A 26,213-nucleotide genomic window follows, 5' to 3' on the forward strand; every position below is an offset into this window, starting at 1 on the left:
GTATAAGTTTGTGGAATCTATAATCTCCAGGGGGGAAATCTAGTATCATGAACCTATGTAGGTTACAGCATAGCTTCTCCCATAATTATGCTTATTTCTTAAATCTGAACTTAAATGCAGTATCCTGATTTCTCACCATATTATGCCCCAAACTAAAGTTGATACAAAAGAGACTCGTCAGTACTTTTATTGCAGAACCATCGTTATAGAGCTGGAATAATATATAATAGCAATAGATTCCGTTTTTGCTACCGTTCATTCCGCATCTATTGGAGCCACCTTTGAGCTGGAGACTCTGAGGCCCAGTATTTATTGCATTTTAAGATCACAGCTGCGTATCTGCCTGATGTCCACTAGATTAACATTTTTGTGTCTTCAAAGTTTAATTTCACTTTTGATTTTGTATATTGCCTTTCTATATTGCTATACACAAGGTTTACAAGCTGAAGAAACAACAAAATATGCAACAAAAATCCAGCACCTCTTACAACAATCTGTGCCAGTAAATTACGTTAAAATAGGCTTCTCTAAATGGGAATATTTTTAGTAGGCAAACAAAAGGGTGCCTTAAACGTGTTTTATTATTTCATAAAAATAGAATTAGGTTTCCCCCCTCACTCTTTATTGTAAACTATTTGTACAGATTGGATAGGCAGACAAATGGGTGCGGGTTTCAATTCTACTGTTCCTTTTTAAACAATCCCTTCTATTTTCCTTCCTATCTCGCGCGTGTTTTTAGCCGTTTTTCCGTTGCAAAGCGCCTTAAGTCCTGTCAGGAGGAAAAGGCAGGGTAAGGAGAAATGGCATAATACCGCTTCGAGTATAGGGAGAAGCGGAGTCGGGGTGGGAAAAGCGCTTGGGGCACCTTCCGCGGACCGCGCGGCCTCTGCGCAGCCAGACGGGCAACTGAGGCGAAGAGGAGGAGGAGGAGGAAGACCGGGGCGGAGGGGGCGGGGCCAGGGGGCGCGAGGCCCCGACCCGCGCACGAGCCCCGCCTCTGCGCCAATCCGCTGGCCACGAGCGTCCCGCGACCAGCCAATGGCGGTTTGCGGAGGGGCGGGCGCGCGGGAGGAACGGGCGCTTCAGTTGGCCGAGGCTTCGGCGGCGGCGGCGGCGGCTTCGGCTTCTGCTGCTGCTGCTTCAGCTTCTCCTTCCTCCCGGTTCGTGAGTCCCGCGCCTTCTCCCCGCCGCCTCAGCCGCCCCCGCCGGCAGCACGTGCGCAGGCCGGACCGGGGCGCGAGGGCCGGTGGGTCTTCCCGGGGTTGCGGGCCGCCCGCCAAAGAACGGCATGGAGGGCGGGGAAGCGCAAGGCAGAAAGGCGGGCGGGGGGGGGGGGAAAGCTGAGCTGCCTTCCTCTTCGGGCGGGGAGCTCTGAAACGGGGGGCCGGCCCAGCGTCCCTCAGACCTTGGGGGGGCCGGACTATATTGGGGGGGGAATAATGAGCGAATTCCTGTGCCCCACAAATATCCCAGAGATGCATTTAAATAAAAGGACACATTCTACTCATGTAAAAACACCCTGATTCCCAGAGCAGAAGGCGATTGGGCCGGATCCGGCCCCCGGGCCTCCGTTTGCAGGCCCCTGCTCTTAAGGCTGCAGAACTGAACTGCTGCCTAAGGTCTTAGTCGACCCTTTCATGAATTCCCCATCAGTTGCAGCAATGGTAATGCCCTGCAAGTGTAAACATCAGGAAGAACTTTCTCCCTCGGGAAATGGAGGGCTCTCCTCCTCTGGAGGCTTTCAAGCAGAGGCTGGTCGGTCATCGGCCATGGATGCTTTGGCTGAGATTCCTGCATTGCAGGGGGTTGGAATGGATGACCCTAAGGGTCCCTTCCACTCTATGCTGTATACTTTTTAATGGCACATTTGTTGCTTCTTTTCTTGCCTAGTGCTTCACTGTATTACAACATGAGTCCCATAGAAGTCAAATTGAAATTCAATGAAAGGCAATATGATAAATAAAAAAGTAATAAAAAACAGTTAATCATCAATATGAATATTTAAAGTGGGCAAACCAAAGGCCCACCTGATTGACACTTGTGGACCTGCTGGTGACCCAGGGACCATAGGCTGGGAACGGCTGCCCTAAGATGTAGTAGGAACTTTTAAGATACTAGTGTATGAAAGCAACCATGTTCCAGGTTGTACTGCAAAGGCCTGGACTTACACACTGCCTGTAGCATGGCAGGCACCTCTTAAGACTGAACTTCACAACCCAAGGTTTAAAGCCATACTATTTAAAGCCAACAAAATTACTAGTCTGTCTAACTGGCCACTACAGTTGAGCAAGCCCTCCTCTTTCTCTCTACAGTGGTACCTCGGGTTACAGACGCTTTGGGTTACAAACTCCGCTAATCAGGAAGTGGTTGCTCCAGGTTAAGAACTTTGCTCCAGGATAAGAGCGGAAATCGCGGCAGCAGGAGCCCCATTAGCGAAGGAGCACCTCAGGTTAAGAACCGTTTCAGATTAAGAACGAACCTCTGGAACGAATTAAGTTCTTAACCCAAGGTACCACTGTACAGTGGTACCTCAGGTTACATATGCTTCAGGTTACAGACTCCACTGACCCAGAAGCAGTGCTTCAGTTTAAGAACTTTACTTCAGGATGAGAACAGATATCGTGCTCTGGCGGCGCCATATCTGGCGGCGCGGTGGCAGCTGGAGGCCCCATTAGCTAAAGTGGTTCTTCAGGTTAAGAACAGTTTCAGGTTAAGTATGGACCACCGGAACGAATTAAGTACTTAACCTGAGGTACCACTGTATAGCAGATGTAGGGAAGCTTTGGTATTCCAGAACTATAACTATAACTCACACCAGTGAGCATGCCTAAAGGCCAAAGATGATGGGAGTTGTAGTGCAGCAATATCTGGAGAGCGAAAGGTTCCCCACATTTGCCCCCAAATGTGCAGTCACACCAATGGTGGTTGCATGCTAAGTTTGTACAGGCCAGTGGGCCTGAATGAATTCTTATGTGAAATGGTCATGCTCATTGCTTCTGCAGCACACCATTTCAGTGGCAGATGTGCAGGAGTTTCTTAACAGAAAGGATGGGATATGTATGGAGTATGCTGAAATTGCTTGAGAACGTAGCTACAAAGCCTTCCGTATAACTATCTCTGGCAGAGAATGCAACTTGCACAATTATGTTGAGTTCCCATGGAAAATCTATGATGATAGTAATAATAATAATAATAATAATGAAATTGTTACAGAATTAACTTTATAGGGTTGTGATATATGAAAATGCTCACTAAAAATAGGTCTCAGTGATGTCTGGTTTTCAGCATTGTGATATATCACCAGCTATTACAGATATATCATGATGTCTGAAATAAGGATGAAACTCTGTAGAGGTGAATGGGGTAATGTCCTAGCAACTGCTGTTACTTAGGGGTGTAAAACATATCTTGTAAATGTTTTTTTTACATATCTTTAACATACTGTTACAACTTATTTTATAGTACAGATAATATTCAAGTTAGCACATTTTCTAAGCTATTTAGGGGAACACAACAATGTAAACACCATAAAATAAACAGGAAGCGGAGGATTGCTGAGGTGGCAGAGCAAGCAATGGTGTGGCAGAAATCATGAGAGAAGCGAGGGGCTTCACGGTTTTTCCCACATAGTGATTTTTCTTTTTACATAGCACACATACCGTATTTTTCGCCCTATAGGACGCACTTTTTCCCCTCCAAAAATGAAGGGGAAATGTGTGTGTGTCCTATGGGGCGAATGCAGGCTTTCACTGAAGCCTGGAGAGTGAGAGGGGTCGGTGCGCACCGACCCCTCTCGCTCTCCAGGCTTCAGGAGAGCCCCAGCGCCAGCCCCACAAGGCCGGGGGACAGAAGGAGGCGGAACGCCGCCATCCCGCTGTCTCCCGAAGTGGATTGGAGGCTGACGGCGGGGAGACCCTGCCGCCAGCCCCGCAAGCTCTGGGGACAGTGGGGAGGCGCAGCGCGTCTCCCCGCTGTCCCCGGACCTGATCTGAAGGCGGGCTGCGGGGAGAAGAGCGCTTCTCCCCGCTGCCTGCCCCGCAAGCACCTGGGGGGGAAATAATTTTTTTCCCCTTTATTTCCCCCCAAAAAAACTTGGTGCGTCTTATGGGGCGAAAAATACGGTACACATCGTGATTTGTGATACATATTGCCACATCAAATGTTATGAAAGCATTGCTGTGCTGTCGTCTTCAGACGGGTTTTGGAAGATGTATCAATACATCAAGGGGTGCGGGTGGCGCTGTGGGTTTAACCACAGAGCCTAAGACTTGCCGATCAGAAGGTTGGCAGTCCTAATCCCCGCGACGGGGTGAGCTCCTGTTGCTCAGTCCCTGCTCCTGCCAATCTAGCAGTTCAAAAGCACGTCAAAGTTCAAGTAGATAAATAGATACCTCTCAGTGTGGTGTAGTGGTTAAGAGCGGTAGTCTCGTAATATGGTGAACCGGGTTCGCGTCTCCGCTCCTCCACATGCAGCTGCTGGGTGACCTTGGGCCAGTCACACTTTTCTGAAGTCTCTCAGCCCCACTCACCTCACAGAGGGTTTGTTGTGGGGGAGGAAGGGAAAGGAGAATGTTAGCCGCTTTGAGACTCCTGAAGGGGAGTGAAAGGCGGGATATCAAATCCAAACTCTTCTTCTTCTGGCGGGAAGGTAAACGGTGTTTGCGTGCGCTGCTCTGGTTTGCCAGAAGCAGCTTAGTCATGCTGGCCACATGACCCAGAAGCTGTACACCGGCTCCCTTGGCCAATAAAGCGAGATGAGCGCCGCAACCCCAGAGTCGGTCACGACTGGACCTAATGGTCAGGGGTCCCTTTACCTTTATCAATACATCACCCGGCCCTGCTAAAGAACGAGCATTCTCTGCTACCAAGAATTAAAGAAATTTGCCTTAGACATTAAAGTATTTTTATGTTGGTTGACAGTAGTCAAGACCTAAATAGCTGCCCACCATCTACCTGCCCAAGAGAATTTTAGGTGGGATTTCCCAAAGAGCCACTTCACATGTCATTAGCAAGCCAGTTCTGGAACTGAGGTTTGCTGTTTAAAGAGGGGAAACTCCACATTCTGCTAGGGAGTTAGTCCCATTGAACTGAGTAGATATGCATATCTTTCACTGTTGTTGCTTTAGTTAAGAGGTTCAGTTGACTGACCACCAGGATTTAGTTAACCCATGAGTATCTAGTTGGAATGTATAAGAGATGTATTGTGCTACTTTGGATTATTTAACCATTCCTTTTTATATTCATGTCTATTTTGCTTGCTTTCCAGGAATTATACGCTCACCCTGTCATACACATGTCTAAAATATGTCATGGCACCTTCCTTTTAATGAAAAAGCATACATTCAACCTCTGTTTGGTACAAGGCCATGCTTCCCAAGAGATTGTTCACTTTATGGTCAAGTCCCATATTCAGTGGCGCCTTTCTGGTTTCACCCAAGAGTGTATGTGCCTATGCCTGTGGCTGTAGATCCATCATATCCACATCTGGTAGTGCCTTCTTCCGCATCTGTCACCTTTAAATATGGACAATTGGAAAACAGTTACTACAGATATGCTACTGCTGAAATGAATGGCTGGGGAATTCAGGTTTTAGAAAAGCCAAATACTATTCATACCTTTTCTGGTGAGTTAAATTTACTTTTCAATAGTTAGTGACTAATTTGTACTGTGAGCAATCTTAATAAGAAAATAGAGCTTACAGTGAGCGAAAAAGTATTGGTATTTGATCCCCTGCTAAATTTGCCTGTTTGCCCTCTGATGAAGAAATGACCAGTCCATAATTTTAATGGTAGGTTTATTGTAGCTGTGAGAGACAGAATAACAACGGGAAAACCCCCAGAAACCCAGAAGACAAAAGTCAGAGATGGATGTGCATTATAATGAGTGAAATAAGTATTTGATCCCCTATCAACCAGCCAGATGTCAGGCTACCTGGTGTCTTCACTGTATGTAATGAGATTAGAAGAACCTGCTGTAAGGGAGACATCTTACCTGTAATCCCAGCTCATTACAGTACCTGTACAAAAGACACCTGTTGATGGAAGCGATCAATCCAGCAGATTCCGAAGTAGCCAATAGTAGACAAAGGATGAATGGTAAGAGCTGTTTGACAGTGGAATGGTCTCCCTCGGAAGGTGGTGGACTCCTTCCTTGGAGGTTTTAAAGTAGAGGTTGGGTGGTCATCTGCCATGGATACTTTAGCTGAGATTCTTGCATTGCAGAGGATTGGACGAGATGACCCTCAGATCCCTTCCAACTCTACAATTATATGATTCTAATTTGCACACAAGTTTTAAAAACCCATTTTGTTACATTTGTGTCACTTAGTTGACTTACGAAGAGAAGTAGTTTTGGATTTAGGGAAGATCCACTGGAATCCATTTTTGCTGTGCTTAACATATTTACCATGCTTATTGGGTGTTGATAGGGTAGGACAACTTTGATTTGTCTGTGATATTGGTTAACCAAATGCAGTTTTTTTAGCGAGTTTCATGATGATTTAATATTTCTGTGGTTCACCAACTGGGTATGGTACTACTTTTTTGAGACAGGCAGAGCCTTCTTCTTTTCTTATGTGATATAAACATGGGGTAAGTGCTCTTTAAAGGTGTTGAGTATCATCTGACTCCTCCCCCACTTCCCTATCATTCCAGTTTAATTTGGGTAGAAATGCTGCTTGCTCCCGTAGTATTTTTCTGTGTGTGCCTTTAGAAAGTGACTTACTCAGTTTCCATTCCTGGTATCAAGCTGTGTGGGATGATTCATGTATACAGTTGTGAATTGGTAGATGCCAGGCTTGGAGTTAAGCAGAAGGTGGAAAACATTAAGAAATGGAGTGGGTGGGACGAGCAAGAAAGATGCAGTATTTCAGCTTCAGTTTTATACGATAAGAGCATATGATAAATTTGCTTACTACAGTGTAGGTAGCCTGTATTTGCTTTGTTAGTGCAAAATAAAATGCTTCACCCCATCAGAAGCCCTGCAGCTTCGGGTCTGGCAAATCAGAGAGGGCCTGGGCCCTGCAAGGGATCCAGGGTGCTCTGGATCCCATGGAGACAAACAGTCTTCAAAATTTCCTGGGTGCCAGGTGCATTTTGCCACTGGCAAAAATATCTTTATCTGGTACACTAATAACAAATAGTCTGGTGGATTTTAACATTTTGCTAAAAAATTCTAAAAGTAGAAGCGATAACTATTAAAAGCTAAGAATTTTTTCCTAATCAGTACCAATCAATGTACCCTTTGTCCTAGTCCACTGCCTTTCTTTTGTTTCCTATGTACCTGTTTCTTCTTTCCAAATTGAACAGTCACTGCCAGTACTCCTTTTTTTCACTATGTAGGATAAATTTCGGTTAGAGAAAGAATATTGAAATATGCATTTGGTATTTTGTCTAAACAGGTGAAAAAGCTGTTAAACCCCATCAGCTACCATCAGATGGTTCTGAGAAAAGTAAGCTCCGTGAAGCAATGCTTGTTGCTTCTGGAAACCATTCTGACGTGGGAGCCATGGAGCAGAGAGAGAGTGAATTTGAGAACAATTCTCATCAATCAACATTCTTGAGTGCACTCCATGGATCAGAACATTCTGAAAAAAATACAGTTAATGATATCTCTGACTTTTGCTTGAATCTTGCTAATTGCTCCTCTCCATGCCAGTCATGTTACATAAGTGCCTCAGAATTAAGCGTATCAAAAGGAAGCTTGCCTTATTTTAGTGCGTTGCCTGATGAGGAACTGGAATCTGCACATAAGGAAGGTGAGGGAATGTCCATTGCACTGCCTAATGTAAGTGAGACAGATATGAACTTGGATACTGCTGCAGACTCTTCCTACTTAAGTAGCAATCAAAATGAGGAGTACAAATGCAGAGGCTTAGATGATTCCACACTAGACTGCATTGGACTACAAGATTGCATTAGTCATCGGCCAGAAGCTTTTCAGGACAAGGAACTGTCAAATGAAAATCAGCTTGCAGATGCCCAGTGTCCCATGAACAAACAAAAAGATGAGTCTCCTACTTCAGGTTGTAGTATTGATTGTGATTGCTACAAATACAGCAAAATACCAGAATTCCCCCAGACTTTGCAAGATAGCAAATGTGACACACAAGGCAAAGGTTTGAATTTTGATGATCAACCAGGAGATGAGACTATTAGTTTGCTCAGTAGTATTGTCAATAAACATTCAGTTAGTGCTAAGGTTAATAATCCAAAATTATTCTCAGGGAGCAACTCTAAAATTGATAAAAATATGAAAGCAGATTATCTTTCAGGTAGAACCCTGAAAACTGGAAATACACATGTATTGCAACAGGAAGGAAAATGTTCCCATGCACACACCTCTAGCGGTGATACAGAAATTTCAGATTTCTCTGATTATGAAGCTGTAGTTGATTCTAAGGAGGCAAATTGCACCTATAAAGCATTTAATAATCAGAGTACAATTAACCAAGCTGTTGATGCAAGTTCTGATTTTAGAGCTTGTTTTACAACAAGCAGAGCAACTAATGTCAAGGCTTCCGTAGTGTCCAGAGGACAAAACACAGTTATAACAATGATGAACAAAGAAAGGCCCAAGCAGTGGCTGAGGGATTCCGTCAGAAGTGTTGCCTGCAATACAGATTGGTCATGCATATCTGACAACATGGAGATGACTACCGCACAAGCAGCAATGGATGAAATGTTGGAAAACTGTATCACTAGTGACAAGGTAAAACATGGGGGAGCTTGTGGAATTAGTTATTATTTGAGGCATTTCACTATATGTTTTTCTAACTACTCTGTAAGGCAGACCATAATTGTATCTGCTTCCTACTTCAAGGCCGTGTGCCAACCATTATCAAGTTGGGGGGCATAGGTATGCGGAAACATGTTGCCAGGCATGCGTTTGTCTTCCTCTCTGGGTAGGCAGTTGCATGTACAAGTGGACAGCCAAAGCTCTGAATTCTTAGGCTTTGAGTTTAACTCACGTTTTCTGAGAAACCTGTTGGCTAGAGCCCCAGAAATCTTTGCCAGTCAGGCACACTCTTAATCACGCTTTTAGACAAAAGGTGAATAGCTGGTTCACAACATTGGTAGCATTGGATGTTCATAAGGTGCAGTCATAAGGCACCTTTGGAATTTCTCCATAAGGATTAGTGTGCAGCCCACACCTCTTACCTATTTGTTTGCAGCATTTGTAATGCCCCCCCTTAGCCAAAAAAGCAGCAGCTTACAAAAATCAGTTGTGAGATAGTCCCTGCCCTCAGGCTCACAGTGTAAAGAGATAATGAGGCAGGAGGGAAAGGGAGGCAAAGAAATTAGGCAAAAGTGAGCTGAAGCACAAGTTATTAATGGTTCCAGTTCTTAAATTAGTTCTTGCTGCCTTGCCCTTGATAAAGATCAGTACCTCCCCTGCCACACTCTTTCCTCCCAGATCAGATCCAGGGGCATCCTCTGCAGGGCATACATGCTGGTGTACAGAGTACAAATGCTGAAGAGCTGCAGCCAAGTACAGCTCGTATGTGTTTCTGATTCCTGTAGGACAGTCGTCCTTTTGTTTGTATTCGTAACTTAGGAAGCCAATATAATATGGCTAGACATGCAAAATTCTGGATTCTCTTATTGAAACAAGGAGCATTCTCAGTGTGTGTTACGTAAGGTTTAGGGACTTGCTAGTTAAATCTGATTTACAACTTTAGTTTGTCAATAAAACTTACTAAAATTGCTATTTCTAGGATCTTTTGGAATGGAAAAATAGCACTAGCAGAGACTTAAATGAAATTCCAAACAGGTATGATACACTTTTTAAGTGATTTTTACTACTTCTTAAAACTTAATTTCCTTTGAGGTTCTTAAAGCTCCACCAGCTGGAATCTGTGGTTACATGAGGGAGGAGGGAGGCAATTTTGCCAACTCCCCTGCAAAATTAATTTTCAAAGAAAGGTGATTCAAGATTCTACAAATAACAGTGTTAACAAACAGGAACTGATGACAATATACATACCGTATTTTTCACTCCATAAGACACACTTTTTTCCTCCTAAAAGGTAAGGGGAAATGTGAGTGCGTCTTATGGAGTGAATGGCGCTTCACAGGAGAGGTGCTGTGCAGAGAGGGAGAGCTGCGCAGCACTCCTTCAGCGAAGCGCTTCTCCTGCGAAGCGAGAGGAGGAACGGAGCCCCCAAGCAGTACATGAGCATCATAGCACCTCTAAAAACTAGGTGCGTCTTATAGAGCAAAAAACGCGATAGTCCATATACAATTACAGATCAGTGTCAAACAAATAAAAACATTATAACCAAAATAAATAAACCACAGGTATGTGAATGCATGGAAGATAGTGATTAGAACTATTTATAGCATAGACATAATTGTTAAGCAAGAGGTGGTTATAAAACATGGACCCTGTTATACCAAGGGAAAGTACCGTATTTTTCGCTCTATAACACGCAGATTTTTTCTCCTAAAAAGGAAGGGGAAATGTCTGTGCGTGTTATGGAGCGAATGTGTGGTCTCTGGAGCCGAAAAATAAGGCAAAAATCAAACCGCGCTTCAGGGAGAAGGGAGCTCCGTGAGACAGGAAGTTGCTGCTTTCCTGCATTCTGCCTCAGGGTCTTACTGCCCTCCCTGCTCTGTTTCGTTACTGTGTTTGCTCAAACGGAACAAAGAGCAGGGAAAGCCCCTCCCCTCCAGGCAAGAAGAGAGGAAAGCAGAGCGTCCGTCCTTCTATCCTCTCCCTGCTCCGGAGGAACAATGTTTGTGAAGGGAAGAGAGATTACAGGTTCGGCTTAAAATTCTGATTTGACTTCCTGCTTTTTGTTTTTGGGGACACACAGCATTCAAATATGCTTTCTTCCATTTAAAAGGATGAAATCCTTAAACAGTGGCTGGCTTGTGTGGGTGGGTGGGGGGAAACTTTTGCCTTCCTTTCCTCACGTTATAGCCCTCTCCTGCATTCTTAGCCTTCTGTGTTTTTCCTTCCCTCCCCACTTAAAATGTGGTTACAAAGCATGGATCCACATGGATCCTCAGGATCTTTGCATTGGGTCACCCCAAATTCACCATCAGAGCACACAGCATGTCCATGGCTACAGCCTGCCCCCCCAAAATCACACACCCACTGTTGCCTGGGGCTGCAATGGTGCAAAAACGTGGTTACAAAGCATGGATCCACATGGATCCTCAGGATCTTTGCATTGGGTCAGCCAAAATTCACCATCAGAGCACATAGCATGTCCATGGCTACAGCCTGTCCCCCCCAAAAAAAACCACGCACCCACTGTTGCCTGGGGCTGCAATGGTGCAAAAACGTGGTTACAAAGCATGGATCCACAGGGATTCTCAGGATTTTTGCATTGGGTCACCCCAAATTCACCATCAGAGCACATAGCATGTCCATGGCTGCAGCCTGCCCCCCCCCCAAATCACGCACCCACTGTTGCCTGGGGCTGCAATGGTGCAAAAACGTGGTTACAAAGCATAGATCCACAGGGATTCTCAGGATTTTTGCATTGGGTCACCCCAAATTCACCATCAGATCACATGTCTGTGGCCACAGCATGAAGCACAAAAATGATACGTCCACTGTTTCATTCAGAATATTTTTTCCCTTGTTTTCCTCCTCTAAAAACGATGTGCGTGTTATGGTCAGGTGCGTGTTATAGAGCGAAAAATACGGTATTTCAAGTATGCAAATATCCTGAGTCACTGGATCAGCCAGAATTGTTTGTGGGCTGAATGGTGGTCCTTGGCCATTTTTCTCCTCGCTTACAAATGAAGTAAGTCAAACCAAACAGGTCCAAAGGTGTCATTTTATCTTTGATCCCTACGGACTCTCAACTTAGTCAGTTTTTTCCAGCAGGGCACTTTCCCACTTTCACTCCATGAAAATTGTCCCCCCCCCCCTCTTTCCATTGCAGTTTCTGGTTCGAACTGCCAGCCCTTCTAAGAAGGAGCACCCCCAATCCAGGCTGGTGAGAATTAGTATGACTAGAACTAGGCCATGAAAATAGAAGGCTAGCTGAGTAAGAATGTTACTCACCTTGCTGTTCTTATTGCTGGCATATAAATCCCTTATAGGGATGCAGGTGGTGCTGTGGTCTAAACCACCAACCCTCTTGGGCTTGCCAATTGGAAGGTCGCCAGTTTAAATCTGCGTGATGGGGTGAGCTTCCATTGCTTTGTCCCACCTTCTGCCAACCTAGCAGTCCAAAAACATACCGGTGCAAGTAGCTCTGCAGTGGAAAGGTAAATGGTGTTTCCGTGCATTCTGGCTTCTGTCACAGTATCCTTTTGTGCCAGAAGTGGTTCAGTCATTCTGGCCAGGTGACCCTGAAAGCTGTCAGCCTGAAAGCGGAGATGAGCGCTGCACCCCAGAGTCGAATTCAACTGGACTTAACCGTCCAGGGGTTCTTTACCTTTACCTTTATAAATTCCTTATTTTTCTGGTTGGGAATGACTTTTCAATTGTTCTTTTTTGTTTTCTAAATGTACACTTAAGTAGAATCCCCTAAATCACTTTTGTTTGTATTCAAACTTAATATTTCTTTTAAAAGGATAATGCAGCTTTCTCAAGAAATAAACAACCATTTACCAAGCTGCTGTAAGGAAATACTGGAGAGAGCTATAAAAGCGGAAGTGCAGCTTTTAAAAATTCGCTATCAGATGTATCAACAGCACTGCTGGCAGACTTGCATTAATTCCATGGACAAAAAGAAATCTTTAAATGGGTGTGTATGAAATAGTTTCTGGTGTGGAAGGTGGGCTGTTAACTGGTTTGGGCAGAACACCAAATATGATTACTAATACAAACATTTTCAGTATAATCCATGCATATTTATTCGTATTCATAGCATTGTATTGTAAGGCTAAGAGCTGCTGTGTCTGAAAGTCAGGTAGGAGGGAAGAGTTGAGTTAAAGGCATAAATATTCTGTCCAGTGACTCCAAAGAAAGCAAACTACTCAAGCCTTTTTACAACAGTTTCAGAAAAGTATTTGGAATAACTGTTTAGTGAGTCAGTAAGTTTAGCCTGGAGATTTAGGCATGAGGCTGAATGCATCTATATTCATGTTAGTATTTCCTTAGTTTTTCCTTTCAAATGCAACTCCTGCCATGTTAGAGTCTTCTCAAAAGCTCCCTACGTTTTGGCAAAAAACATCCTATTCCAGAGAAACAAAAGGATTCTGAGATGTCACTTCATAAGAGAAGTCACTAACTAAACAGCCCCTTCCCCTTATGTGGTTACCTGGAAAGAGAAAATTTGATGTGCAGTGCCTAGGCATCACCAAATAAAGGTTGCTAGTTTCCATGTGCTTTTTAAAAAATGTGAATATTGTAATGTACTGTAGTTTGGCCCTCAGAAGAGAACAAAGGATTGGACTTAAATAAGTGTTTTGCAGCAGTGGCAGATGTTTTTACAAGGACTCTAGGAAGAATCCCTTTACCATCTTTTGAACTGTAGGTGGGCACAAATGACAAGAGGAATACCCTTGTCATCCAGGAGGTCTCTAGGCAACAAATGGGTGGCCTTGAACAAGTGGGGACATAGGACTAAGAGCTATGCAGACAGTTCATGGAGCTCCTCTTTTCCCTACCTCACCCTATAAACTGATACAAAATCTCTTGTTTAGTCCAGTGCTCAAAACTGGCCAGGCACATTACAGGAGTGTCCACAAACTTTTTGGATCTGAAACACGTCAAGCCTTTTGTACGTTGCACATATTCAATATGAAAATGTTGACTTCAGTAACAAAGGCAATGTGCATCAGTGACTTTCTCTCATTCCTTGGTCTCACCAGTGAACATCAGCACAGCCCTTTAGCACCTCTACATGGAAGGTTTTTGAGATTTGCCGCTCACTTGATCTTTCAGATATCGTCATAACTCATTATCGCACCCAAAGTATTTCCAAATTATATTAAAGTCAAGATTCTTTCTTCTGACACATTGAGAATTGAGGCTGTTTTGATAAAAAATAGACAGTGGCTAAAAGGTGCTTTCTGTACCTCAGCAAATGCCAAATCAGTGAATATACGTTTGATTATTTTTTCAGTTCTACCCTTGGGACAGGAAAATCTGTGTCTCAGGTGTCACTGCCACAGAATACGGAAGTTTCTTCACTCCCTTTAGTAAGTCTTCTGCATACTTCATTACAACACTACCTTAAGAATTCTTTGTGAACTTTCAAAATGGTTTATTTTGAAGGCTGATTCTACATTACAACTTCTCTATTAAACATTAATATAAACCTGTTCTAGCAATGGGGTATAATATAGTCGATATAAAGCAGAACCATTATATCAGCCTCAAAAATAAATACCACAGGGCAGATTGCTCATTGAAGACTTAGTATATTTTAAGTGAGTGTGTGCGCTTTCACTGTTTTGGTTAAATTTCTGTTTCAAAAAGTGTAACTTTTGTGTTTGGAAATTACAAGCTCTTGTTGCATCTCAGAGAAACCCTAAGAGAAAGGGGTATTCCAAGATGGTGCTTCTCTGAATTGTGAAGCAGGAAATAACTTGTTCTAAAACTGGCCTGTGTTTGAAGAAGTTGGCACTGAGAAGCTGTCTGTTGAGCAAAAATAAAAATCTGTTCTTGTTTTTTAACTTTAGGTTACATGTCAAAAGAAGGATGGTGAAAACAGTAGCCCTGATTTGTCCCTTTCCAACAAAACCTCTGAAGAACAGAAATATGAACTTATGGAAAATAGTAAGTTAAACATTTTTAAATGCTGGGTGAAATTATTACATTGTAACTGGTTCGTCCTCTGAACTGTACCAAGCATTAAATATGATATGCAAGTAGTTAAATACTCACAATTTTAAGTTCCAATCAGAATGTTCCTAATTGGGGAGTGGATTTGATTTCAGGCAAAGTCACACAAGGAAGGGGCACCACTAGTAGTGTGCCAAAGTAACATAATGTATATCAGGGTGGATATGATTTAAGTCATTTTTTTCAGAAAGACTCATTCTTGCTGGTATAATCTTAATATTTACAACCAGATGAAGGTTTCATTTTTGGAATAATACTTTTTCAGAGTAGTTTTTACAGTTATATTAAAAATTACTGATTTGGTTATACTATTAGAAATACATAGTTAATTATGAAATTATTGTGAGGTTTAATAAGTTAACTGTTTATATTTGGACAGCTTTTTTGCTGTACTTTATTGGAAGGAGAACAATAATCATTAACTTAATAACAATTTAAACAATTTATTTAGCTAAAACAATAACATTATAGTATATGTATCCATGTTTGTTAACCGATGTGGTTAAACAATTAAAAATAATAATAACTTAAACTGAGTTTTAACTCACATGAAAAACTTAAAACAAATCCTTATTTCTTGATGAATAGCCTTTGGACTATGATGTAACTTAAATAGAAAGCTGTCTTTAGAAAGATTTCCCCTCCAAAAGCATTTTATTTTAAAAATCCAATTTGCCGTATTTTTTCGTGTATAAGATGCACCCACGTATAGGGTGCCCCCTATTTTGGCGGGGAAATTGCCCCGACTTGTTGAGCTTTTGGTGGGGGCGGGGATTGCCCAGAGGCTAACAGCCGCACCTCTAACATGCCGCGTATCAGCAGTTCCCTCACCGGCAATTGCTGAGCTTTGGGGGGGAGGCAGAGTGATGAAGCTTTTTTAAAAAAATACCGTATTTTTCGCCCTATAAGACGCACTTTTCCCCCTCCAAAAATGAAGGGGAAATGTGTGTGCGTCCTATGGGGCGAATGCAGGCTTTCGCTGAAGGCTTTCGGTGCACACGGACCCCTCTCGCTCTCCAGGCTTCAGGAAGCTATCCCAAGTCTTGCAAGCCCGGCGGGATGTCCCGCGGGCTCGCAAGGCTTGCGGGCAGCAGCCTGCACCCAAAAGCTGGGGACAGCGGGGAGGCGCAGCGCCGCCACCCCGCTATTCCCCGACCTGATCGGGAGGCTGGGGGGGGTGGGAGAAGCAAGCTTGCTTCTCCCACCCCCCCAGCCCCACAAGCTCGGGGGATAGGGGGATGGCGAAGCGCCGCCACCCCGCTATTCCCCGACCCGATCTGGAGGCTGGGGGGGGGGTGGGAGAAGCAAGGCTGCTTCTCCCCCCCCGCCAGCCCCACAAGCTCGGGGGATAGGGGGATGGCGAAGTGCCGCCATCCCGCTATTCCCCGACCCGATCTGGAGGCTGGGGGGGGGGAAGCAAGCCTGCTTCTCCCCCCCGCCGCCAGCCCCACAAGCTCGGGGATAGGGGGATGGCGGAGCGCTACCATCCCGCTATTCCCCGACCTGAACTGGACGCTGGCGGGGGGAGAAGCAAGCCTGCTTCTCCCCCCGCCAGCCCCACAAGCTCGGGGGATAGGGGGATGGCGAAGCAAGCCTCCTTCTCCCCCCCCCCCCCGCCAGCCCCACAAGCTCGGGGGATAGGGGGATGGCAAAGCGCCGCCACCCGCTATTCCCCGACCTGATCTGGAGGCTGGCGGGGGGAGAAGCAAGCCTGCTTCTCCCCCACGCCAGCCCCACAAGCTCGCGGGATAGCGGGCCAAGCTGTCCCTGAAGGCAGAAGAGGGAGACGGAGCGCTCCGTCTCCCTCTTCTAGCTTGGGGATGGCTGCGCAAACCTGGGGGGAAATAAAAAAAATTTCCTTGATTTCCCCCCCCCCAAAAAAAATAGGTGCGTCCTATGGGCCGGTGCGTCCTATAGGGCGAAAAATAAGGTACTTTTAGCTCTTTTTGCCTTTCCTGCAGGGCCTTCTTAGTCTGCTTGCCTCCTCCCACTCTGCCTGCCCTACAGCTGGGAGGGAGGCTGAAGGCAGTCTGTTTCTGGGCCTGGCTACTCGTGAGTGGCACTGCAGTTGTAGGGCGGGCTGAGTGGGAGGAGGGGAGAGATATCTTTGATCGCCACGGACAACATCGCCAATTGCGCGGCAGAAATCAGCCCGCTCAGCCCGCCCTACAACTGCAGCGCCGCTCACGAGTAGCCGGGCGCAGATGCCTCGCGGCACAAACGGAACACCAGCAGCCTCACCCCTGGCTGTAGGGCAGGCAGAGGGGGAGGAGGACAGCAGACGGAGGAGGAGCTGTGGGAAGCAGCGTCACATGCACCTCATCCCAATTATCTAAGCAGGCAGTCACATACAAGCACCATACAGAACAAAGACTGGTAATTACTGAGTAGAACAGTGCTTTTCCTTGCTATTTGGTTCATAGTCATAGTTTGCCACAATAATACATGGCTTATTGAGCCATATTTGTAGTGCTTAGCTTAAATGTCAGATGTTCTTCTTTATCTTAAAAAAACAACAACCCAAGCTTTAACTCACCGTGTTTGGATCTCACAGATTTAGTCTGTAGATGTTGTAAATGTAGGCACTTGCATTAAGTTCAGATTTAATTTTAAGCTGTTTTTTTTTAGAGAGAGACACCTGACATAATTAAAATCTTAATTAAAAAAAATTATTTTTATCGGCCCTTCAGTTGGTGTAGATATTGGTATATGCTCTCCTGAACCCTGTTCAGCAAATTTTCTGTGTGTTTGGCAAATTTTAAAGACAAGGTTCTGGGGATGAGCCCAGGACTACTTACCTTTTTTCTACCTGTTCTGAGCTTACCTCTGTGTTGTGTGTTTAATATTTACATCTGTTTCAAGGTTCTTCAAATACTCAAGAAATCAGTGAAGGCTGGTTTGACGCTACAGAGAACCTGACAGTAACTGATTCTTCACTGCCACTTACAGATCAGTTCAGGCCAAGTGATACATCAGGTGCATGTTGACTGTATTAGTTTGGGAATAGCACTGATACGACTTCTGAGCTTTGGTTACCTTTGTTCCCACATGAATATCCACCCCTGCACAGATTCAATTTTAGAAATGTTCTAACTTCAAGGTAGGGGACGTCATCTCTAGTGTATGCAGATGCCCTAAGAAACTGGGTGATATCCCCCTTCTCTTGCGGAGAAGCTGGTAAAATGTGGGCTGGACATGGTAACTCTTAGGTGGATTTGTAGTTTCTCCCCAGCCTTCCTAGGGACCAGTTTGGGCTCAGCATTTTGAATCTTCTTGGTCCTTTTTGTTTCCTCTGCGTGTTCCTCTCAGCCTCCAGTGTCTCTCATTCTTCTACCTGTCTAAGGGTTCTTCAGGAGCTCTGCCACAGGACAGAACTCAAGCTCTAGTAGGAATTACATCAGCTTCCTTTTAAAGTTTGTTGCTTCTTGCCTTTGGAGCAGCAGGATGATTAGAACCTACTTGGATATCTCCTTGCGCTCTACAAAAAAACCACTTTTGCAATAAATATTACTGTTTTGTTCTGGTGTATCACGTTGGTGTTTCATGCCTGTGGAAAATGTTAGGGCAAACAAAGTGAAGTCATGTTTTTTTTCAGGGACACACATAGCATGAAAAGGACATGCTTTCCCAGTCCTTTGAAATTTCTGAAACAAGTTTTTAAAATAATTTTCATTTTTATGTTGAAGATGAAAAAGAATCTTAATTGCTAATTTTTTTGTAATCATAAGTATACGAGGAGCCCCCAATTACTGATTCCTGTAATAAATTTTGAGTTGGCTACTTCTTTTGCTAACTGGTTCTAGCACCCAAATCTACATCTTTGCAGGACATGCAGCATTATTATTTTTTTTAAAAAGGAAAAAATGGCTTGTATGAGAGCTCTGTTTAACTATTCTTTTACATTCTGATCCTGAGCTGAACTTGTGAGTTTTTATTGCAAGAGCTCAGACACAAACTGTAAAAATAGAGCAAATGGAGATTTTTACAGTTCTAATCAAAGTCTTAGTAATAAGTCCTTTGCATTCTGGGAAACTGTGACCTAATGTATGACCATAAAAAGAATTCTAGAAGGTATTTTTTTCTTCTTAACTATTTCTGAATGCCTTTTCTGTCTTCAGTATTGGTGCTTTATTTATGCAGTTAAATTTCTTTTTCTTTTAAAAATATACATGCTGAGTTATGCATTATTGTTGTAATCTACCCTTCTAGAAACACAGACTATAAAAGACACAAAAAAGGAGCTAAAGAACATATATAGTGTTCATGTCGCAGATTTAGGTCCCTTAGTATCAGAGGTAAGTCAAGATATATTTAAATACAATAGTTTATTTCATTGAAAGCTGTTTTTAACCTGTGTCAGTGAAAGTCTTTTTGTCTATTTCAGGTTGATCTGTGGCTTCATTTCCAGAAGTATAATGTTTCTGAGATTTCCATTTGTGAATATTCTGCCAATTGCAGGTACTGTATAATATACTGTAATATTTTGCTTGCATGATTTCATAACTGAAGTACATTCAGTGAAAGACAGTAGGCCAGCACTTACTTACTTATGCAATCACAATCTTACATGGGTGACGGGGGGGGGGGGGGATAAATAGATAAATGGAGAGTTGGGGAAACCCTCTGCTCTCCATTTATTTGTTTTTTTGTGCACCCAGCGTGTTTTCCTTGGTTACTGGGCTTTGGGTCGGGAGTGAGCTGTGGCAGCATCCCCAAGCCCTTGCACTGCCTTCGCAAACCAGGTAAGCATGGCGGTGCCTTCTGGGAAGGGGGGGGCTATGGGAGCATCCCAGAGGCCAGCAAGAAAGGTGCTGCTTCGCTTCCTGGGGTCTGGGAAGCTCTTGGGGGCCTCACGCAACCTTCCCCAGGCCCTGGTAACCAGCCTTCTGCCTCTTAGAAGGGCAGTTTGTGTTATTTTGCCTTTGCTTGCAAATCCCTGGAACCAAACCCTCAGGTAAGTGGCAGGCCCACTGAACTTTCGTTATTAATGGATGATTTGCAGGATCCTAGGGATCTGTCACCATATGGCTCTTTGAAGCCTTTCCCCCGTTCCCTCTTTCCCCACTTGCCTTTGGTCTGTTGTGGGCACGCAGCAGACACAGCCATTACCTGGTCTTGTGGGCCGCTGGATGCTTTGCATTTGCCACTCCAAAGCAAACAAAAGTAGAAGCAAAGCCTCAGAAGGGCGACTAAAAGCTATTTCTAATGTATAAAAGTAATCCTAACAAAACAATAATATTCCCAGTGAATTTTGGTTGGTTGCAGCCTTTCTCAGGGACACTCTGAGAATCGGATCTAAATAAATAAATAATGCTGGTAATTATAAATGTGGGCATTAATTGCAATAGGACAGTTCATGAAATAAACCATGCATAGAATGAACCTCCAAACCTCAACTAATCATACTATACACTAACACAAATTACATTAAATGTACTTGCTATATGCTGCAAGACATAGAACCATAGAATTGTAGAGTTGGGAGGGACCCTGGGGGTCATCTAGTCCAACCCCCTGCAGTGCAGGAATATGCAGCCGTCCCAGACGGGGATCAGACCTGCAGCCTGGTGTTATCAGCGCCACGTCCTAACCAAGTGAGCTATCCAAGCCATAATAAAGCTCTGTAAATTTCTCATTGAAACAGAGACTGTGTAAATCCCTTCATGTGCGCACCTCATGAAAATGAACCTGGTTATAAAATTTATGGAGCCTTTTGGGTATGAAATCCAGCCATCCTGTTCCACGGCAGGGCCATGAGCACAGGCTGCTCCTGCTCAGAGCATAAGTTGTGTGCGCGCACGTGGCGCGTGTGTGCCTGGCCTGGAGAAGGGAAGGTGTGGCATAGTTCTGTCACTGCAGGCAGTGTTGTCTGTCTATGTTGCCAAAGGCCTGTTGAGAGGGGCAAGAAACTAAATGGGCTTAGTTGATTCTTTTGCATAGGAGAAAGGATTATACCTCTTAACGTTTTGGTTTACAGTTGAAGAGGCATATTGGATAGGTCTTAAATTTTCCATTTTTCTTAATTTTGGCACGTCTTTTTCATTCTAGATACGCTTTCCTTAGTTTTAAAACAGCCTGTGGTGCAAAGCTGGCAGTGAAAGAAATGAACGAGAGAGAAATAAAGGGCCAAGCAGTAAAGGTTCAGCTTGTAAAGACTGCAAAAGAAAATGGGCTCCCGGATTATCAGAGTTATGTGAAACCAGAGTATGGAAACAAAGGACCACGTTATAGCTGTGAAAAGAATAACGAAAATAGAAATAACTGTAATCTTATGTTTAATGCACCCACTTCTGCCTCGGCTGCTTGCAAAATGCCTGCCATCTCTTCAAAAGGGCCCAGTATCTCCAAAAGTCCTTTAAAGTTGCCTGTGCCTTCAGCAAGTGCTCCCAGGCCTCTCTTGGACTCTTCAAAAGGGTCTCTTTGTGCTTCAGCCCCTTACAAAGTACCCAAGCCTGATCTCAAATCTTCTAAACTTTCATCAGAAAATACACATCTTGAAATTGATCAAGAGGTAACTTTTTCTCCCTATTGGAATGTATGTCAAAACATCTTTTAAATCACAGTGCATGCATTCTTCTTTTGTAAGGATAAAACTGACTGCTTAACACATTGTTTAAGTGATTGGGTGCAGGCCATAGGATTGGGTGCTCCATTGTGGAGCAAACTGCCCCACCCCCACTGAATCTAAGTCACGGTTAACTTAGTCTAGCACCGCCATTGATCACAATTTGGGGTAAAAGCAGGATACTTGTTAAGGTTGGAGTTGGGGTGGGGGGATGCAGGGGCTGCTGCCGCTTTGTCACTTTTCTCCCAGCCTAAGCAGATAAAGGTGTGGGCAGGTGAGAAAGGAGACAGCAAGTATGTTGGAGGACTCCCCAGGGTCTGCATAAAAGGCCAGATGCAGCAACAGCAGAGAGGGGTCCTAGGTGGAATGTGAAGGATTTACAGACCACAGGCAGGCTGCAGAGCAAGGAAAGTGAAGCAGAAAACCTGAACCAGAGTTGGATTGCAAGGAATGGGAAAGCTCCAGTTGCAGATTACATTTAAACAGTTACTGTGTTTAGACCTGGCGGGAGATAATTTGCTCATCACGTGGCATGGAATTGGGATGGGACAGCTGCCTCCCCTCCACCTAACCATGATGAAGTGGTTGACACAGTTGCTTTTGAACAGCACGCACTCAGGTTGAAAGGTAAATCCCCCAAGGTGTTCTGTGGGGAGAGGCTCCCACTTCTTTTTGCAAATGTAGTGGGAAGCATTTTCTAACATTTTACTGAATATTTGTTTCAATTTTAGCTTTCCTTAGTTCTTCAGTACAAATGCAGTTTTTTCCTTATTAAGTAGCTCATGTAATATTTGCCTAGGATCTTGCAGGGGGCCTCTTACCGTTGGGTTCAGTACAGTTTGTTCCAAATCCGTCTGCTACCTTTATACCACCAAACGCATTAAACTTAAGAAGCTTCCGTAAAGTGGTGAAGAAGCTGGAAGATCTGTATCCCGAGCTTCATAGGCAAGTATACTTTTTAATGGTGGGATTCAGAATTTTTTTTTTACTGAAATTCTCTGGAGGCTCTCATCTCCTTTTCTCCTTCTCTTTTAGAGACAAAATTTTGGATGCTTTGGTAGAGATAAAAGAAAATAAGGGTTTGCTTAGTGGCTTATCGCTTAGCTCTATTGTGCAAATGACTTCATCACTTCTGGAAAAGAGATTTGGATGTAAATCTGACGGAAAGCAAAAGAAATAAGCAGGTGAGTACCCAAACTACCTTCAAATTCTAATATTGCATACATCTTAGCTTGGCGGATATCTACTGGCCATTTCCTTTTATCATAAATAGAATGTGGCCCTCCAGACCTCTGTCTTACCCCCAGAGCTCTCTCATGGCCACACCTCTCTTCAAGTGCCTCTGTTTGGTCAATGCGTATTCCTGAACTGTGACCAGGATCTCTTGCTTGACCGGATGAGGAGATTTGCACGTAAAAAACTGATTTTTGCATGGCTGGAATGTAGCCTATTGTAAAAAACAACAACAGTTGCTTATGTTGCTCAATTGCCTCTTCCACTGGCTGGAGCTCCCAGAAAGTTGCTCATGGTGGAATTCAGCCATTGGGCTTATCAGGAACTTGAAAACTTGAACAACCTCTTTATATTCTGCCTTGATTTTTTTCTGTTCCATTTCTACTGCTGAGCCATTGCCTTTATTAATTGCTTAGCTATGTCAACCTAAACAGTTTGGTGTAGCACTTCTCACTTTGTAGAAGATTAACGTCATAGAATTGTAGAGTTGGAAGGAACCTTGAGGGTGATCCAGTCCCTCCTCCTGCAGTGCAGGAATCTCAACTAAACCATCCATGACAGATGACCATGTTTAACTTGTGGTCTGCTAAGACCCCTAGATGGCACACCAGGCGTCTCCCGTCTTATATTTGTGCATCTAGTTCTTCCTGCTTAAGTGTGTAACTGCACATTTGTCCCTATTGAAATTCATTTTGTTTGTTTTGGCCCAGTACCTTCACTTCAGATGGAAAAATATTTAATCTGGCTTTAGAAAACAAAACGGCAGTAGTTTGATATGGTCAGACTCTTACGGTAGGGAGATAACAAGAAACCCTGCAGATACTGGATTCCTAACACAGACAGGGCACATATATGTGAGATTGTAAGTCACCTAAGGCACCATCCCATAACCTCTGTTTCACAGTTTTGAGGGAAGCATCATACCCCAGGTGGATAAGAAAAGATGGTGAAAGACCTATGGAAGAGGGCTTACACACCATGGTTCTTGACCAGGAACTGATATACTCATTTATCAAATGAGTAGACCATTTCCAAGACCATATACAGAGTAGACCATTTCCAGGACTATATACACAGACTCTTAGCCAATATTTCAGTTCACTCCACCAGGCCTTAATTGAAAGTGGGCATTCACCAGTTTCCAAAAGAAGTTATTGAATTTGGTTCCTGAAGTAGGGACCTCAGAAACTTTGATTGAAATCTATCAAGTTTAGGGAAAGAACCATTATACCAAATATTTGAGGCATAAAGGAATTGTATTACAGATTTTGCACTCAACATTTTTAAAGCTTAGGGAATATACTGACCTTCCTGTGTAAGACTGTAAGGTGGACAGTAAGCCCTAAATACTGAAAGCTTTTAGTCTGTTCAAGTGCATGACCATTGAGGATCCATCTTTATGGGGAAAATCTATGTCCAAAAACCATGATTTTTATTTATTTATCACAATTGATTATAAGGTCGCTTTCAAGACATTAATCTGAAAACTTCCTTAGTTGATGTTTTAAGCCAGATTTGGCGCATGAGAGGATAAGCAGTGTCGTCTGTATACAGTGGAAGCGGGGTGCTTCTTGCCCTCAGCTTGGGACACTGTCCATCTGGGCCCATTAGGACTTTCTCTAAGTCATTAAAAAGAGATTAAGCAATAGGGAGACCCCTCTTGACATCATAATTTAGTTAGCCCCAACAGACCATCTCTTACCTGAATATTACTATCAATATATAAAGCTTTATAAGATAGACGAGACTTTTGTCCTCCATCATGAAATGCAACTTTGACCATAATTTGGATCTAGGGATGGGGTCAATGGCAGATTTTAGGTCCACAAAGGCCACATATAGATGGCCTTGGAGTGGTCTAATATATTTGTCTGCTAGGTGTAACAGCGCAAGAATAGTGATTGGATGTTGAGTACAGTCATACCTCGGGTTGAATATGCTTCATGTTGAGCGCGTTTGAGTTGCGCTCCGCGGCAACCTGGAAGTAACGGAGCGCGTTACTTCCAGGTTTCGCTGCTTGCGCAGACGCTCAAAATGATGTCACGTGCATGTGCAGAAGTGGTGAAAAGCGATGTGTGCACAGACGTGCCAGCACTAGTTACGTTTGCTTTTGGATGCGAACGGGGCTCTGGAACGGATCCTGTTCGCATCCCGAGGTACCACTGTAGTTTGCCTGGAAAGCAGCTTGAGCTTCATAGATTACTGTCCTCCAGAAAAGTTGAGAATTTAATGTAAAGAAAACGGGCCTATAATTTCCCATTATGGGACTGTTATCGTTGAACCAGTTATGCCCTGTGAAATTTGCAGTTTGGCCACCTGCATTTACGTTGTTTTATGTCATTTTTACTAACATGGCCAATTAGTAATGTGCTGCTTAAAGCAAAATTGGCCATATGTTTTTCAGCAAAACATATATTTTACTTTTGCCCCAGCTGGTGGCAGTGTTAAGCAGTGTCTCTTCTACTACTACGAGTTGGGCTAACTGAATGAGAACAGTCTCATTCTGTAGCCCTAATCCTGCTCCTGACATCCTTCCTTAGCTAGGACTGTGTAAACAAGGGGCAAGACTAGAATCTGCTGGTCTGCTCCCAGCAAATGTTGACAGGAGGCTGTATTGTGCAAGGCTGCTCCGTGACCTGCCAGACCCCCTGCTTTACTCAGCCCCCTCAGATCAGAATAGAGGTCCTAGCAACAAAGGTTTGTTCGTATTTCCATATAATCTCTTCTGTATTGAACAATTGCTTCTTCACAGTAGAATGCAGATTTCCTTTTTTAAAAAATAGCATGTTTAAATTCATCTTCAATTTTTCAAGTGACAAAAACTTGCTAGTTTTACAATCTTTTTTCTATATATAGTGACTCTGCAGCTGTCTGTGAACCTGAACGTATTTTTTCTGGGTGTGTCTGTCACTGGCATGGATGAAAAGAAAAGCCATCATTGCAGGCCTGAAAAGAGAATGCACACTCAGTTGAGGAGCTCCAAGTGAATTTAAAGAGGAACGAAATGTTAGTTTATGGAAAACTGAGTTGTTTGGGAAATGTTCCAGCTTTCAAAGATATGCACGTTTGCAAGGAACTGGTGGTCTTCTGCTCTTTTACTCTGCAATGAACAAAAATCTTTTCCTTAGGTAAAAAAAGTTTCATCTTTTGTTTTGATAACCATATTTTGTGTTTGTCAGCTACTGTAATGTGAAACAACTTTAGAAAATAATATGTAATTAAGAATCTGATGTGGCTGAAGTTTGTAGCTGCAGTTTCAATAAACTTGTTTGGTTGTAGTAAGGTGTAAGATGTTTGTATTTTAATTGACAAGGCTCATACTGTATTTATTTGACGGGGGGGGGGAATAAGTGCTTCCCCTTTAAAAAAACAATGTTCATACAAAATCAAATATATTTCACAGATATATCACTTTTTGTAGTTCTACACACTGGGAACAATCCAGCAAAAATAGAATATTTTAAACTACCATGATTTCCAGTGGGAGAGATAACCGTGCATTCTAATGTCCATTGAAATCAATGAGATTTTAAAGTGACTTTTCTCAGGGCTTCCTTCATGTATGGCTCGCATGCTTTTTTTAAAAAAAATAATATTTATTAATTTTCCAACCGTTTAAATATGTATGGCTCGCATGCTGTTCAACTGGGAGATCTTGCCA

General features: G+C 43.5%; 1 protein-coding gene across 2 annotated transcripts; it reads left to right on the top strand.

The window, feature by feature from the left end:
• The first annotated feature begins 1,088 nt into the window (after positions 1-1,088).
• Positions 1,089-25,830, top strand: RBM44 (RNA binding motif protein 44). 2 transcript variants are annotated; one of them, XM_082230093.1, is made up of 13 exons: positions 1,089-1,160; positions 5,267-5,623; positions 7,400-8,709; positions 9,716-9,771; positions 12,536-12,709; positions 14,033-14,108; positions 14,592-14,688; positions 17,617-17,730; positions 18,964-19,049; positions 19,139-19,212; positions 20,803-21,265; positions 22,119-22,503; positions 25,409-25,830. In XM_082230093.1, exons 2-12 carry the CDS (start codon positions 5,305-5,307, stop codon positions 22,497-22,499), a joined length of 3,150 nt encoding a protein of 1,049 aa, XP_082086219.1. In that variant the 5' UTR covers positions 1,089-1,160; positions 5,267-5,304; the 3' UTR covers positions 22,500-22,503; positions 25,409-25,830. The 2 variants fall into 2 exon arrangements, with proteins under 2 accessions (XP_082086219.1, XP_082086220.1); XM_082230094.1 differs by lacking the exon at positions 1,089-1,160 and adding an exon at positions 2,073-2,449.
• Positions 25,831-26,213: the final 383 nt, after the last annotated feature.

This window comes from Podarcis vaucheri, assembly GCF_965113315.1.
Source record: "Podarcis vaucheri genome assembly, chromosome: 1".
NCBI classification, from domain to species: domain Eukaryota; kingdom Metazoa; phylum Chordata; class Lepidosauria; order Squamata; family Lacertidae; genus Podarcis; species Podarcis vaucheri.